At 44.8% G+C, this 15,720-nt stretch overlaps 1 protein-coding gene across 5 annotated transcripts in view; it reads right to left on the minus strand.

The window, feature by feature from the left end:
* Positions 1 to 15,720, minus strand: part of LOC110504786 (slit homolog 3 protein) — a 445,911-nt gene that overhangs the window by 230,726 nt on the left and 199,465 nt on the right. For all 5 annotated transcript variants that reach the window (XM_036969806.1, XM_036969807.1, XM_036969808.1 and 2 more), the window contains one exon: positions 675 to 746. In XM_036969806.1, the coding sequence (XP_036825701.1) occupies positions 675 to 746 (72 nt within the window). The remainder of the gene's footprint in view (positions 1 to 674; positions 747 to 15,720) is intronic.

A 15,720-nucleotide genomic window follows, 5' to 3' on the forward strand; every position in this document is an offset into this window, starting at 1 on the left:
TCTGATTGGCTGATTTGGGACAGAGTTTTGGGTTATGCAACGTTTATTGTTCTGGGCAATGAATGGGGGCCATTGGCTTAGAGTTGCTTCCTTCTCCCTCTTTACACATTCCATGTGTAACTCTGTGTTGTTGTATGTGTCGAATTGCTACGCTTTATCTTGGCCAGGTCGCAGTTGCAAATGAGAACTTGTTCTCAACTAGCCTACATGGTTAAATAAAGGTGATAAATAAATAAATAATAAAATTCTGCCCAAAGAAGTCACCCGGCAACGTGGTGGAAAACCTACGATTGGCTTGTGGTATTATATCGTATCATCATCAGAGTCCATGCAAATCAGCTGCAGCATCTTCCCCTTTAACAGTGAACTGTAGTAACTATGTTAATTAAAAGGAACATTGGAAGCAATATTTTATGGCTTGATGATTACCTAGATTTTTGTTTCGTTGTATATTAGCATCTCATGAATAGATTAATGAATTAATACATGAATGAATTCAATTATATTATTGGACACTTGTTTCAACAGACCTGAACCCATCTACCTCGGATTGATGGACATGTCAGACACATAACTCTTTCCTCCTTTGTCTTTCACGGAGAAGGCACGCCAGGTGCTTGTTAATGGGCTTCTCATATATGGAGGAGGATAGAGGAAGGAGTAGGGCTACTTACAGGTTTTTGACAGTTGTGATCCCACGGAAAGCCTTACGAGGAACTGCCTGGATCTGGTTCTCACTGAGATCCCTGGGGAGCATGAGATAAAGACAAGGATGAAACGTTAGAGGCAGTTTGAAGGCACAACTCGCATTTCAGAGAGGTGAAGCTTTAAGAACATATGCACATTCTGGAGAATTCTGCGGCTCCAGTGTTCTGCAGAGGAGTAATGATAGGCATCCCTTTAAAGTTCAAAACCATAAACACCATAAACACCTTACCTTTTTGTCTCCTTCTTCCCTCTTATATCCCCCTCTCTCCCTGTCATGTGTGGTGGAGAATACATATGTGTGTACATGTTTTTAATGTAAAACAATTCAAAATGTTTAACTTAAGTAGAACCCTCCGAGAGTGTTCCATTATTCTGGAGAAGGACTGAAGCAATCACATTGGGTTTGAGTAACTGGAGAATGCATGACAGAAGAAAAGAACACCCACAGACTGAGACATTGCATGACATTACTACCCTGACAGTTTTTCTTCTCCCTCTATGCATTCAGTTATGAGGCAAATTATTTTGGACATGTCACAATGGTTTTGCTTAACTATATTAAGCTTGTTTGTTTGTAGATCCTTACCGGGCAAACATCATTTGAAAACCAGAATGCAATTACTGGGCAGGGAGGAAATAAATGAGATATGGAATATCTGGGGGGATAATCAGGGTGTCTGTTTCCCAGTCATGCCTGCTCCACATTACAGAGAGAGACCACCGGTGGGTTTAACCGCTGACCTCGCTACGACCACTTCCAGTGATAAACAATCAGGCAAGGATCCAAATACACTGTGGAATTCTGCCAGCCCAGGCACTCTCCACCTCTCTCTCTCTCTCCCTCCTACTGCCAGCCCAGGCACTCTCCACCTCTCTCTCTCTCCCTCCTACTGCCAGCCCAGGCACTCTCCACCTCTCTCTCTCTCTCCCTCCTACTGCCAGCCCAGGCACTCTCCACCTCTCTCTCTCTCTCCCTCCTACTGCCAGCCCAGAAACTCTCCATCTCTCTCTCTCTCTCCCTCCTACTGCCAGCCCAGGCACTCTCCACCTCTCTCTCTCTCTCCCTCCTACTGCCAGCCCAGGCACTCTCCAGCTCTCTCTCTCTTTCCGTCTCTCTCTCCCTCCTACTGCCAGCCCAGGCACTCTCCACCTGTCTCTCTCTCCCTCTTTCTCTCTCTCTCGCTCTCTCTCTCACCTCTCCCTCCTACTGCCAGCCCATAATTATGTATTAAAAAGTATCACCAGCAATTTCCTCTCACAACCTTCTTAAAACAGCATTTATTGGGTGTACGTTATTAAATGGTTGTTTTATTAGTGCCAGAAATCTTGATTAGTGTGCTGTGTGTTGAATTTTGACCTAGCTTTATTGTTCTTGATGCTTTCAATAACCTTGGATTCTTTGGCCGTAGTCTTTTTGAAAAGATCTGGGAAAGTCTCGGTACATGTAGAAAGAAGGCAAACGTTTGAAGGAGTATAACTCATAATAGGCCACTTTAACATGCAGCACAGATGGAACATGTATCTCGTGTTAATACCTCCGACACAATGGGTAGGAATGCATTTCTCTTCCCAACTGCTTTCGCCAATGCTTACAGGCTTACAGGCTGACTTTGATGGCATAAATGTAAAACAGATTTTTTAAAAATCACATTTTTAATGTATTTATTTTTTGGCCATTTTTGTTTCTTCTCATAGTGTTTTCATTTTCCTGAGTGGTGAGTCGCAGCTCCGTCATGTCCTCTGCGTGCTACGAGAGGAGAGGCTACGGTTTTATACAGGACTTCCAGTTCTAATAAATGTTTTATTGTTTTGTTTACTCGGCTGTGTTTTCTTCGTCCTAAAGACAAAAAAGAAACCATCCAACCTAAATAAGAGCCATTATGAAATAGAATCTCTCTCTGCGGTTTTGAGCAACCTCACACACACACACACACACACACACACACACACACAAACACACACGTGAAGAGGATTTTATGGGGAAGCACTAAACATTGGCAATTGACGTTATGCTGCCATATTAACTTTGGAGGACATTATAATGTCTTCCCAAACACAACAGCTGTAAAGTATGGTACTGTATGCAACATGTTAAATGAGAAGAAGTTATGTCATTCATTTAATGACGTATCATCTCCTCTGCTATATTTGTTGAGCAGTAATAGGCCTTGCCTATGTAATCTCATTGCTGATGTTATTTGATATTGGGGAGATACTGCTGTGGTTAATAATGTGTGATGAACAGCAGGCAGCACGTTACACAGTGTTGCTGGCAGGTGGTGATGCTTGATACATGGTGTATGGATCCCCTGTATCTTCAGTGTCGCAAGTTATTTTAGGTGAGTCAGATCGCCACCTTCAAAGAGACGATCATCCTGCTGAGATTGGTTTCCTGCCTCCGCGTTAAAAAGGACACACAGACAACCAACAGTGTACTATCCACATCATCTACCCACTCAAACACACACACACTCACGCGCAAACACACACACACACGCGCACGCACGCAAACACACATGTACGCATGCAAGTACACTCGCAGGCACACACACGCGCATACACACAGTTTTGTGTGGGGGAGGAGGGAGGGAGAGCATCAGTCTGCCGACACTGACAATCTGCTTGCAAATGTCATTAATTGTATTTTTCTTTCACCCTCCTCTTTCTGACTCACAGGATGGCTGCTATAAATCTCCTATTGATTGCATTAAAGCCTTCCATGTCCAGACCAGCTGGCAGCACCAAAACATATTACTGATAAAATCCTAGCAACCCACAGGTATCAAAGCAGCACGCGTTCGCTGCAAGGAGGAGCCGTCCTTAAAGCAGGTAAACACACACACACATGCATTCACACACAACTTTATTCTATTCAATTTACTTAACAGACATCGGAAAAAGAATGAATGGCATGGCAACACAATTTAGTTTCTATTTCTAGTTATCATGTCCTCCCCCTTTCCGGAAGATAAGAGGGAAAGTGAAATAGGGACAGTCACATGAGCAATATTACCATTTCAATGTAAAATGAAAGTGGAAAACAGCTCAAAACCTCAGCTATCATCAACCCTCTTGTTCCAATCATAACCTCTACTACCGTCATCAAAACAGACATCTGTCTTTCTCCATAACTCTTACAAACTACACGCTGCCATAAAGAGAGAATGTATACACCCAGCTGTTGATTCTATACCCCTGACTGACTGGTCTGGTCTGCACCCTGCCTATCAAGGGTACCTATCAAACAGAACAGGAGTGGTGTGCTGTGCTGTCCAGGGCGTGTTGCTCTCGGAGGGCTATTATCTGCATGTCAAATTGAATTTCCACAGCCAGATCCAGTCAGGAGGCAGCTAGTCTTGTCAGTGGCTTTCTGCTGCCTGCTAGCAACACAAACTCTATCCACATCCCCAGTACAACCATCTCAGCCCAGCCCAGACCAATCCACCACCAGTACCCCAGCCCAGACCAATCCACCACCACCCCAGCCCAGACCAATCCACCACTAGTACCCCAGCCCAGACCAATCCACCACCACTACCCCAGCCCAGCTCAATCCACCACCAGTACCCCAGCCCAGACCAATCCACCACCAGTACCCCAGCCCAGACCAATCCACCACCAACCCAGCCCAGATCAATCCACCACCAGTACCCCAGCCCAGACCAATCCACCACCAACCCAGCCCAGATCAATCCACCACCAGTACCCCAGCCCAGACCAATCCACAACCACCCCACCCCAGACCAATCCACCACCACTAACCCAGCCCAGACCAATCCACCACTAGTACCCCAGCCCAGACCAATCCACCACCACCACCCCAGCCCAGACCAATCCACCACCACCCCAGCCCAGATCAATCCACCACCAGTACCCCAGCCCAGACCAATCCACAACCACCCCACCCCAGACCAATCCACCACCACTAACCCAGCCCAGACCAATCCACCACCTCAGCCCAGACCAATCCACCACCACCACCCCAGCCCAATCCAGCACCACCACCCCAGCCCAGACCAATCCACCACCACCACCCCACCCCAGACCAATCCACCACCACTAACCCAACCCAGACCAATCCACCACCCCACCCTAGCCCAGACCAATCCACCACCACTAACCCAGCCCAGACCAATCCACCACCACTAACCCACCCCAGACCAATCCCACAACCCCACCCCAGACCAATCCACCACCACTAACCCACCCAAGACCAATCCACCACCCCACCCCACCCCAGACCAATTCACCACCCCACCCCACCCCAGACCAATCCACCACCCCACCCCAGCCCAGACCAATCCACCACCACCACCCCACCCCAGACCAAATTAACCTGCAGGAAGGGTACCACATGAGGGAGGAGGATGTCTTCCCTGTAATGCACAGCGTTGAGATTGCCTGCAATGACAACAAGCTCAGTCTGATGATACTGTGACACACCATGACTAACCCTCCATACTTAACCCTCCATACTTAACCCTCCATACTTAACCCACCATATGTAACCGTCCATACTTAACTCTCCATACTTAGCCCTCCATACTTAACCCTCCATACCTAACCCTACATACTTAACACTCCATACTTAACCCTCCATACCTAACCCTCCATACCTAACCCTCCATACTTAACCCTCCATACTTAACCCTCCATACCTAACCCTTCATACGTAAACCTCCATACGTAACCCTCCATACGTAACCCTCCATACTTAACCCTCCATACCTAACCCTCCATACTTAACCCTCCATACGTAAACCTCCATACGTAACCCTCCATACGTAACCCTCCATGCGTAACCCACCATACTTAACTCTCCATACTTAACCCTCCATTGCTGTGAAGACAGCACAGGCTATTGGGATTCTATTAGCGATGTGGAACCGGGGTTAATAAAATATCAAGTTGATGGACATTAAAGTTGGGGCATCTGTGTTGGCTGATCAAAGCTTATCCTCATTGTCTTCTGTACTCGGCTTTGTATTCTGCTCCAGCCGTTTAACTCTTCTGCCCTTGCTTAGTGTCTTACATCTACCCCAAAGACTCCTTGATTGAATTAAGTCGCTGCTTTATGAATAAAAATATTCCACTATTGATCATCCTGGCTGAGAGCTGACGCAGGCTAAAGTGGGGCAGCCACTCGGTTCATTACACCGCCACCGTCGTCCTCCCACATTTGTTCTGACAAGGAATTTAAAGAAGGAGAAAGAGGACTTCTAAATCATTGTATGGTCTCTAATGCTCCCTTGGGTGCTCTGGGCTCTCTGCTTAAGACGTAACATTCCTTTGCTGCCTCCCAAGAGCCGGTATATGGAAATTATAAATGGAAATAGTTTTTCCTCCTTGTAAGTATCTATTATGTTTTGTCGATACTTTAATTAAATTGGACAGCTTAATGTGATTTATCCTGATCCATACCATTTATGGTTATAAAAGCCTTTTTGGCTCCGGTCCCGAAAAATGTCAAACTAATTTAGATGAGTTACTAGAAGAAAAAGAAAAAACCTGTTGGAGAGGTTGCGCACACTGGGTGAATTGTTATTGGTTAATTCACTTTTATTTCTCTTCTGCCATTTGCTTTAATTCTCTTTCTTGTTCTTCTGGACGGAAGGTTAGCGATAGAGCTTTTAGGGACATTTATAGTTGTAATAAAATGTCACTTGTAAGGGACCACATGAGGACAGCAGACCTGTTTGTCTCTCTGCCTCTCTGCCTGTCTGTCTGATACACCACAGTGATTGGGGGTAAATGCAACTGTCTCGGCTTGGGGAGGGGTAGACACGACATGGTTGACACCATGGCTCTTATTGGCCACCCATTAGAAAATGAGTGAACCCCATTACCCCACTAAAAGGGGAACATGTGAAGAGAAGATGGCTTTGCTAATCATACAATGGGATTGAAGGGCTCTTTAGGAGAGTGGGTTTGAAGGGTCAGGGAGGGGCTTCCCTCTTTATAGGCATCAGGGGAGCCCTCTGCAGCCATAAATAATACTTAACGGATTAGTAGATTGGGTCTGGGAGGGTCGCTGTGTGTGTGTGTGTGTGTGCATGTGTGTAGTAGGTTGAGGGGGGTGGGGGTTTTAGGGGAGGAAGGAAGGGCAGTAGAAGTTGTAATCCATCTCACCAAGTGTCATGCTGCTGGAGGTCCAATTAACTTAGAGGAGAGAGAGTGGTGCAGGTGGTTCTGCTGGAGGTCCAATTAACTCAGAGGAGAGAGAGTGGTGCAGGTGGTTCTGCTGGAGGTCCAATTAACTCAGAGGAGAGAGAGTGGTGCAGGTGGTGCTGCTGGAGGTAACAACACTCACCGAGGGTACTACAGTACTGTCACCCAGATCCTCCAGACCATATACAAATGGTGATATAGATGAGAGAACAGCTGTCTCTATGGGGGGTCCACTGTGACGTGACTCAGAGTGGGTTTCTGTTTCTGCCTGCAAATATACACTACATGACCAAAGGTATGTGGACATCTGCTCGACGAACATCTCATTCCAGAATTATGGTCATTAATATGCAGTTGGTCCCCCCCTTTGCTGCTATAAAAGCTTCCACTCTTCTGGGAAGGCTTTCCACTAGATGTTGGAACATTGCTGCTGGGACTTGCTTCCATTCAGCCATGAGCATTAGTGAGGTTGAGCATTGAAGTTGGGCGATTAGGCCTGAACTGGTGGACCTGACTCTGGTGCGTTGCCATGCCATCAAGCTGGAATCAGCCTGTTCATTGAGCTGCTTCCCAGCCTGGAGTTCATCTCCCTGGACCAGATGTTCAGAGAACCACCCAAGGTCAGTGTACTTTGTTGTTCTTAAGCCAGTGTGTCACAACTTTGGAAGTATGCTTGGGGTCATTGTCCAGTTGGAAGATCCATTTGTGACCCAGCTTTAACTTCCTGACTGATGTCTTGAGATGTTGCTTCAATATATCCACATAATTTTCTTTCCTCATGATGCAATCTATTTTGTGAAGTGCACCAGTCCCTCCTGCAGCAAAGCACCTCCACAACATGATGCTGCCACCCCCATGCTTCACAGTTGGGATGGTGTTCTTCGGCTTGCAAGCCTCCCCCTTTTTCCTCCAAACATAACGATGGTCATTATGGCCAAACATTTATATTTTTGTTTCATCAAACCAGAGGACATTTCTCAAAAAAGTACAATCTTTGTCCCCATGTGCATTTTTTTATGGCGGTCTTGGAGCAGTGGCCTCTTCCTTGCAGAGCGGCCTTTCAGGTTATGTTGATATAGGACTCGTTTTTACTGCGGATATAAACACTTTTGTACCTGTTACCTCCAGCATCTTCACAAGGTCCTTTGCTGTTTGTTCTGGGATTGATTTGCACTTTTCGCACCAAAGTATGTTCATCTCTAGGAGACAGAACGCATCTCTTTCCTGAGCGGTATGACGGTTGCGTGGTCCCATGGTGTTTATACTTGCGTACTATTGTTTGTACAGATGAACGTGGTACCTTCAGGCGTTTGGAAATTGCTCCCAAGGATGAACCAGACTTGTGGAGGTCTACAATTTATTTTCTGAGGTCTTGGATGATTTCTTTTGATTTTTCCATGATGTCAAGCAACGAGGCACTGAGTTTGAAGGTAGGCCTTGGAATTCATCCACTGGTACACCTCCAAATGACTCAAATGATGTCAATTAGCCTATCAGAAGCTTCTAAAGCCATGACATCATTTTCTGGAACTTTCCAAGCTATTTAAAGGCACAGACAACTTAGTGTATGAAAACTTCTGACCCACTGGAATTGTGATACAGCTAATTATAAGTGAAATAATCTGTCTGTAAACAAGTGTTGGAAAATGACAAAGTAGATGTCCTAACCGACTTGCCAAAACTATAGTTTGTTAACAGGGAATTTGTGGAGTGGTTGAAAAATGAGGTTTTTTATAATCTCTACATATACATCATGCATGTGTTTGCATTGATAATACACTATGAGGGATGCACTAATAGCGATAAGGAAAACGGCTGATCAGCATCATTGTATTTACAGGAAGAAATAAAATAATACAGCCGATATTTGATGATCACAAATGAAGAGAACCGTACAATAGACTTGATTAATTCACTCACATCTCATTGCTCAACTGTCCATAAACAACATCTATTTTTCTCCAGACCATTTAAAAACTCTAGTCAAGCTGAACTACCATGGAGATAAAGGATGACGTAGACAGAACATTAAGATATGAAAATCAGTAATTCGCCAGGGACAAAAATCAACATGGACAAGAGTGAATTTGATTCATATCCGATAACACGATAGCACAAATCACTGGCTTTTCTAATTTACACTGTGAGACCATATGGTGCGGAGGAGAGATGATTTAGTAGAAATGAGAGCTGTTAAGACCACAGTGCCCAGGAGCATTAGACCTAAATCTAATAACAGAGAAAGAGAGAGAGAGAGAGAGGGAGAGAGAGAGAGAGAGAGAGAGAGGGAAAGAGAGAGGGGGAGAGAGTGAGAGTGAGAGAGAGATAGAGAGGGAGAGAGAGGGAGAGAGAGAGAGAGAGAGAGAGAGAGAGCATAGAGAGAGAGACAGAGAGAGAGAGAGAGAGAGAGAGAGAGAGGGAGAGAGAGAGAGAGAGAGAGAGAGAGAGAGAGAGAGAGGGAGAGAGAGAGAGAGAGAGAGAGGGCATAGAGAGAGAGACAGAGAGAGAGAGAGAGAGAGAGAGAGAGAGAGAGAGAGAGAGAGAGAGAGAGAGAGAGAGAGAGAGAGAGTACAAACCCAATTTTGATAAACTCCCATATCTACTGGGTGAAATACCACAGTGTGCCATCACAGCAGGAAGATGTGTGACCTGTGGCCACAAGAAAAGGGCAACCAGTGAAGAACAAGCACCAGTGTAAATACAACCCATATTTATTTATTTTCCCTTTTGTACTTTAACTATTTGCACATAATTACAACACTGTATATAGACATAATATGGCATTTGAAATGTCTTTATTCTTTTGGAACTTTTGTGAGTGTAATGTTTACTGTTAATTTTTTATTGTTTATTTCACTTTTGTTTATTATCTAATTCACTTGCTTTGGTAATGTTAACACATGTTTCCCATGCCAATAAAGGCCTTAAATTGAACTGAATTGAATTGAGAGAGAGTAGAGAGAGAACGAGAGAGAGAGAGCGATGTATGAGTAATGTTTACTGTTCATTTTTATTGTTTATTTCACTTTTGTATAATATCTACCTCACTTGCTTTGGCAATGTTAACACATGTTTCCCATGCCAATAAAGCCCCTTGAATTGAATTGAATTGAGAGAGAGCGAGAGAGGGGGGTCATGAGCAGATGAGCTCCTGTATTTTTCAGCATGTTCTTAAAAAAAGATAGATTTAGAGTTAGATAAACTTGGATTTTTTTTCGTCAGAGACATATACAGGATGCTACAACAACATAACCTTCACTCCAAATCAGAACTCTAAACCTACAACCTGATTTTGGACGGAATTACGGAATCACCTCGAAGGCTTACAACTACCAAAGATTATTATTCCAAAGCCATACAGCAAATGATCTGGAAAACAACAGAAACCTTAAAACACCATCCAACCTGGAACTGAGTGAGTAATTTTAGTCTGAAACTATATTCTATTTCCAAAAGCTAAGTAGAAAAATACATTACAATGATATATTTTACTGTATAAGGACTGAATGCTAAGTTAAGGCTACCAATCTAAATACAACTTCAATTAGCACTGACTTGTCAAGTGAGAGGTGTCAAAGCCCTTGAGCCCAACAATGGCAGGAGAGTCGAAAGGTCTACTCCAACCAAATGGAGAGGCCTTAGAAGCTGCCTCCCGCTGTTCAGAGGTAATTACAATACAGCACCCTGTGTATGTAAAGAATGATAAGACACGAAAAGAGCACAAAATAAGCTCCTTATGGAAAATTAAGAGACACTTTTTGCTGACTATTATAAAAATGGAAACATCAGCAACCTCATCTTCCACACAGTCCATCCCCTGGCATGGCACAGTGCTACCCCTTTGTTAAGAGGGGGGTGTTACCGAGGGCTGGATACTAGACAACGAGGACTCTAAGTCAGATAATATGAATCTCTATAAGTCTGGAACAGTATTGGTACAGGGCAACCCCAAACAGTTTCAGCTCTCCCTTGAGAAAGATAACCCCACCCCGAGCGGGTCAGACCAGACCTCTTCATTATATAACCCCACAAACGAGCAACCCCAAGGGGAAAGTCAACCTCCCAGCACAGAGTACTACTCCCTCATTGAAATGAAGAATACATTTACCCAGCTGGAGGTAAGGCAGGTAGAGCTGTAACAGCAGTTGATTACACTCCAGTCAACACAGACCCAGACAACAGTCCAGCACAACAACACCCCCTTAATTTTTTTGGCTGCAGGGGCAGTATTGAGTAGCTTGGATGAAAGAGGCCCATATCAAATGGCCTGCTCCTCAGTTATAGTTGCTAATATTTGCATATTATTATTAGTATTGGATAGGAAACACTCTGACGTTTCTAAAACGGTTTGAATTATGTCTGTGAGTATAACATAACTCATATAGCAGGCAAAAACCTGAGAAATTCCACTTCCTGTTTTTTTTCTGGAGGTGGCAGATTTTCAACCAAGGTCTCATTGAAATTACAGCGAGATATGGATGAGTTTTCACTTCCTACGCCTTCCACTAGATGTCAGCAAATAGAACTTTGTCTGAGGACTCTAATGTGAAGGGGGGTCGATGGACACAGGAAATAGTCACCACAGCCATGGGTGGACCATGTTTTCACCAGGCGCGTTCACAGGGGAAGGACTTGCGTTCCACCGCTCATCTGAAGTAATTCTAATTCTCCGGTTGGAACGTTATTCAACATTCTAAACAACATTCTAAAGATTGATTCAGTAAATCGTTTGACATGTTTCTACTGACTGTTACGAAACTTTTGGACATTTCGTCACGTTATAGTGGACACGCTTTGTGACTTTGGAATTGTTTACCAAACGCGCTAACCAAAGTAGTTAATTGGACATAAATAACAAATCAAGCATTTATTGTGGACCTGGGTTTCCTGGGGTTGCTTTTTCAGTAAACTATTTTTGAAATCTGACACAGCGGTTGCATTAAGGAGAGGTATATCTATAATTCCATGTGTATAACTTGTATTATCATCTACATTTATGATGAGTATTTCTGTTGAAACGATGTGGCTATGCAAAATCACTTGATGTTTTTGGAACTAGTGAATCTAAATAGCCAATGTAAACTCAGATTGTTTTATATAAATATGAACTTTATCAAACAAAACATGCATGCATTGTGTAACATGAAGTCCTATGAGTGTCATCTGATGAAGATAATTCAAGGTTAGTGATTCATTTTTATCTTTATTTATGCTTTTTGTGAATGCTGTATTTTGCTGGAAAATGGCTGTGCATATTGTGGTTTGGTGGAGACCTAACATAATCGTTTGTAGTGCTTTCGCTGAAAAGCCTATTTGAAATCGGACACTTTGGTGGGATTAACAACGAGAATAGCTTTAAAATGACACAAGTCACATGTATGTTTCAGGAATTGTAGTTATGAGATTTCTGTGGTTTGAATTTGGCACCCTCTATTTACACTGGTAGTTGTCATATCGATCCCGACAGGTTAACCCGACAGGTTAACAGAGAGCTGGAGGTTGGGAGAGAAATATCTGCACTCTGGACTGTGATGAGACAATTTCAACAATATAAAAAGCAAGAGCAGGAGAAGAAGGGGGGGGGGGGGGGGGGTGGCGGCATGTGACAGAGAACAACCCACTAGAGAGGTGGCCACTCCCACCGAGAAGCCAGCAGAACAGCCCACCTCAGCTCTCGACAAAAATCTCGACACCACAGCTTAACAGTCCACCCCAGACCCTGATCATAGCGTCGACATCACAGCGGGACAGACAAATGAAGAACCCCAAGGCCAGGAGATCTCACCCCCTCTGAGCACCCCCCCTGTCAGCCACCCTGATAGCCCTCCTGACAACCCCCACCCCACACTAACTGAGGAGATACACAAGACATAGATTGCACTCCTTATGGACTCAAATGGGAAATATATACAATACATTTTTTTTATCCTAAACACAGTGTGTCTAAACTCTGGTGTCCAAACACCCAGCGCACCCTAGACCTTCTGTCTGAGGACCAACTAGGTTCACCCAGCCACATAATAATACACACAGGCACAAATGACAAGAGGCCACAGCAGGAAAGGGTGGCCACAGCACTCGAGGGAGTGATTGAAAAAGCTACTTCTACTTTCCCCAACACACAAGTGGTTATCTCCACCCTGCTAACATGAAAAGACTTCCACCCTACTACCATACAGCGGGTTAATGCAAGTATTTCCTGTGACTGTGCTTCAAAACCAAATGTTTTCCTGGCCCATCACTTCACCCTGGACTTGAACAGCCTCTATGACCAGGTCCACCTCTACAAGACAGCAGAGCCCACCACTCCACCCTGGACTTGAACAGCCTCTATGACTAGGTCCACCTATACAAGGCAGCAGTGCCCACCTTCGCCCGGACCCAAAAGGACATTGATCTCAAACGCAGCCACAACACTTCACACAGGAGCAACAGATCAATAGACATCACGCCCAGACGAGCGAGACACTCTCCCAGACCTATGGGACCCTGCCCTGGAACTACACATAGAGGACCCATGCCGAGAGGACCAACATCCAGACCACAACATCACCAGCCACATCCGCACCACCACCCCAACCAATCAACACCCCCCCAAGTCAACCATGCCCACACCCTATTTAGGCCCCCTCAGATCAGACCTATGCCCCTCCTGCCCACCCCATGCCCGCAAAGAGGGCCTCAACATGGAAGTCACACATATGCCTAGGCTGTGAGCAGGCAAACAGGCCCAACTCCCACTCTTCCACTAGCCCAAGCCAATGGCATGTACCAGATGTTCAGCTGGCTCTGCTCACACTTACTGGCCTGAGGCCAAACCACACAACCAACAACATTGAACACTTTATAGAACACAAAGCCTTCACCATCTCATCCTGGAATATCCAAGACCTGAGGTCATCTGCCAATCAATAATTTACGGGCCCAGGGACACGTACTAGTCTGTGGCGACCTAAATGCCAGAACTGGACAAGAACCTGACACCCTCAGCACACAGGGGGACAAACACCTACCTGGAGGTGACAGCATTCCCTCCCCCATATTCCCCCCTAGGCACAACTACGACAACATAACCAATAAAAACGGGTCACAAACTCTGTCGCACGCTGGGTATGTACATACCATACTGGTCAAAAGTTTTAGAACACCTACTCATTCAAGGGTTTTTCTGTATTTTTTACAATTTTCTACATTGTAGAATAATAGTGAAGACATCAACACTATGAAATAACACATATGGAATCATGTGATAACCAAAAAAGTGTTAAACAAATGAAAATATATTTTATATTTGAGATTTTTCAAATAGCTACTACCCTTTGTCTTGATGACAGCTTTGCACACGGTTGGCATTCTCTCAACCAGCTTCATGAGGTAGTCACCTGGAATGCATTTCAATTAACAGGTGTGCCTTCTTAAAAGTTAATTTGTGCAATTTCTTTCCTTCTTAATGCGTTTGAGCCAATCAGCTGTGTTGTGACAAGGTACAAAACAGAGACAAAACAGAGATGCTTGTTCTAGATCCCAAGAAACAAAGAAATCTTCTGTTGAATCTGACAATTAAGCCTGATGGTTGTACAGTTGTCTCAAATAAAACTGAAGGACCTCAGCGTTACCCCCACCCTGATCTCTCTTTTGACGAACATATCAAGACTGTTTCAAGGACAGCTTTTTCCATCTACGTAACATTGCAAAAATCATGCATTTTCTGTCCAAAGATGATGCAGAAAAATGTTTCCATGCTTTTGTCACTTCTAGGTTAGACTACTGCAATGCTATACTTTCTGGCTACCCGGATAAAGCACTAAATAAACCTCAGTTAGTGGTAAATACGGTTGCTAGAATCTTGACTAGAACCAAATAATTGTGATCATATTACTCCAGTGCCAGCCTCTCTACACTGGCTTCCAGTTAAGGCAAGGGCTGATTTCAAGGTTTTACTGCTAACCTACAAAGCATTACATGGGCTTGCTCCTACCTATCTTTCCGATGTATGCTACGGTCACAAGAAGCAGGCCTACTAATTGTCCCTAGAATTTCTAAGCAAACAGCTGGAGGCAGGGCTTTTTCCTATAGAGCTCCATTTTTATGGAATGGTCTGACTACCCATGTGAGAGAAACAGACTCGGTCTCAACCTTTAAGTCTTTATTGAAGACTCATCTCTTCAGTAGGTCCTATGATTGAGTGTAGACTGGCCCAGGAGTGTGAAGATGAACGGAAAGGCACTGGAGCAAGGAACTGCCCTTGCTGTCTCTGCCTGGCCGGTTCCCCTCTCTCCACTGTGATAATCTGCTTCTAACCGTATTACAGGGGCTGAGTCACTGGCTTACTGGTGATCTTCCATGCTGTCCCTAGGAGGGGTGCGTCACTTGAGTGGGTTGAGTCATTGACGTGGTCTTCCTGTCTGGGTTGGCGCCCCCCCCCCCCCCCCCCCTTGGGTTGTGCCGTGGCGGAGATCTTTGTGGCCTATACTCGGCCTTGTCTCAGGATGGTAAGTTGGTGGTTGAAGATATCCCCCTAGTGGTGTGGGGGCTGTGCTTTGGCAAAGTGGGTTGGGTTATATCCTTCCTGTTTGGCCCTGTCCGGGGGTGTCATCGGATGGGGCCACAGTGTCTCCTGACCCCTCCTGTCTCAGCCTCCTGTATTTATGCTGCAGTAGTTTGTGTCAGGGCGCTAGGGTCAGTCTGTTATATCTGGAGTACTTCTCCTGTCTTATCCGGTGTCCTGTGTGAATTTAAGTATGCTCTCTCTAATTCTCTCTTTCTCTCTTTCTTTCTTTCTCTCTCTCTCTCTCTCTCTCTCTCTCTCTCTGTCTCTCTCTCTATGCCCTCTCTCTAATTCTC

The sequence above is a fragment of the Oncorhynchus mykiss genome, chromosome 31, assembly GCF_013265735.2.
Source record: "Oncorhynchus mykiss isolate Arlee chromosome 31, USDA_OmykA_1.1, whole genome shotgun sequence".
NCBI lineage: Eukaryota > Metazoa > Chordata > Actinopteri > Salmoniformes > Salmonidae > Oncorhynchus > Oncorhynchus mykiss.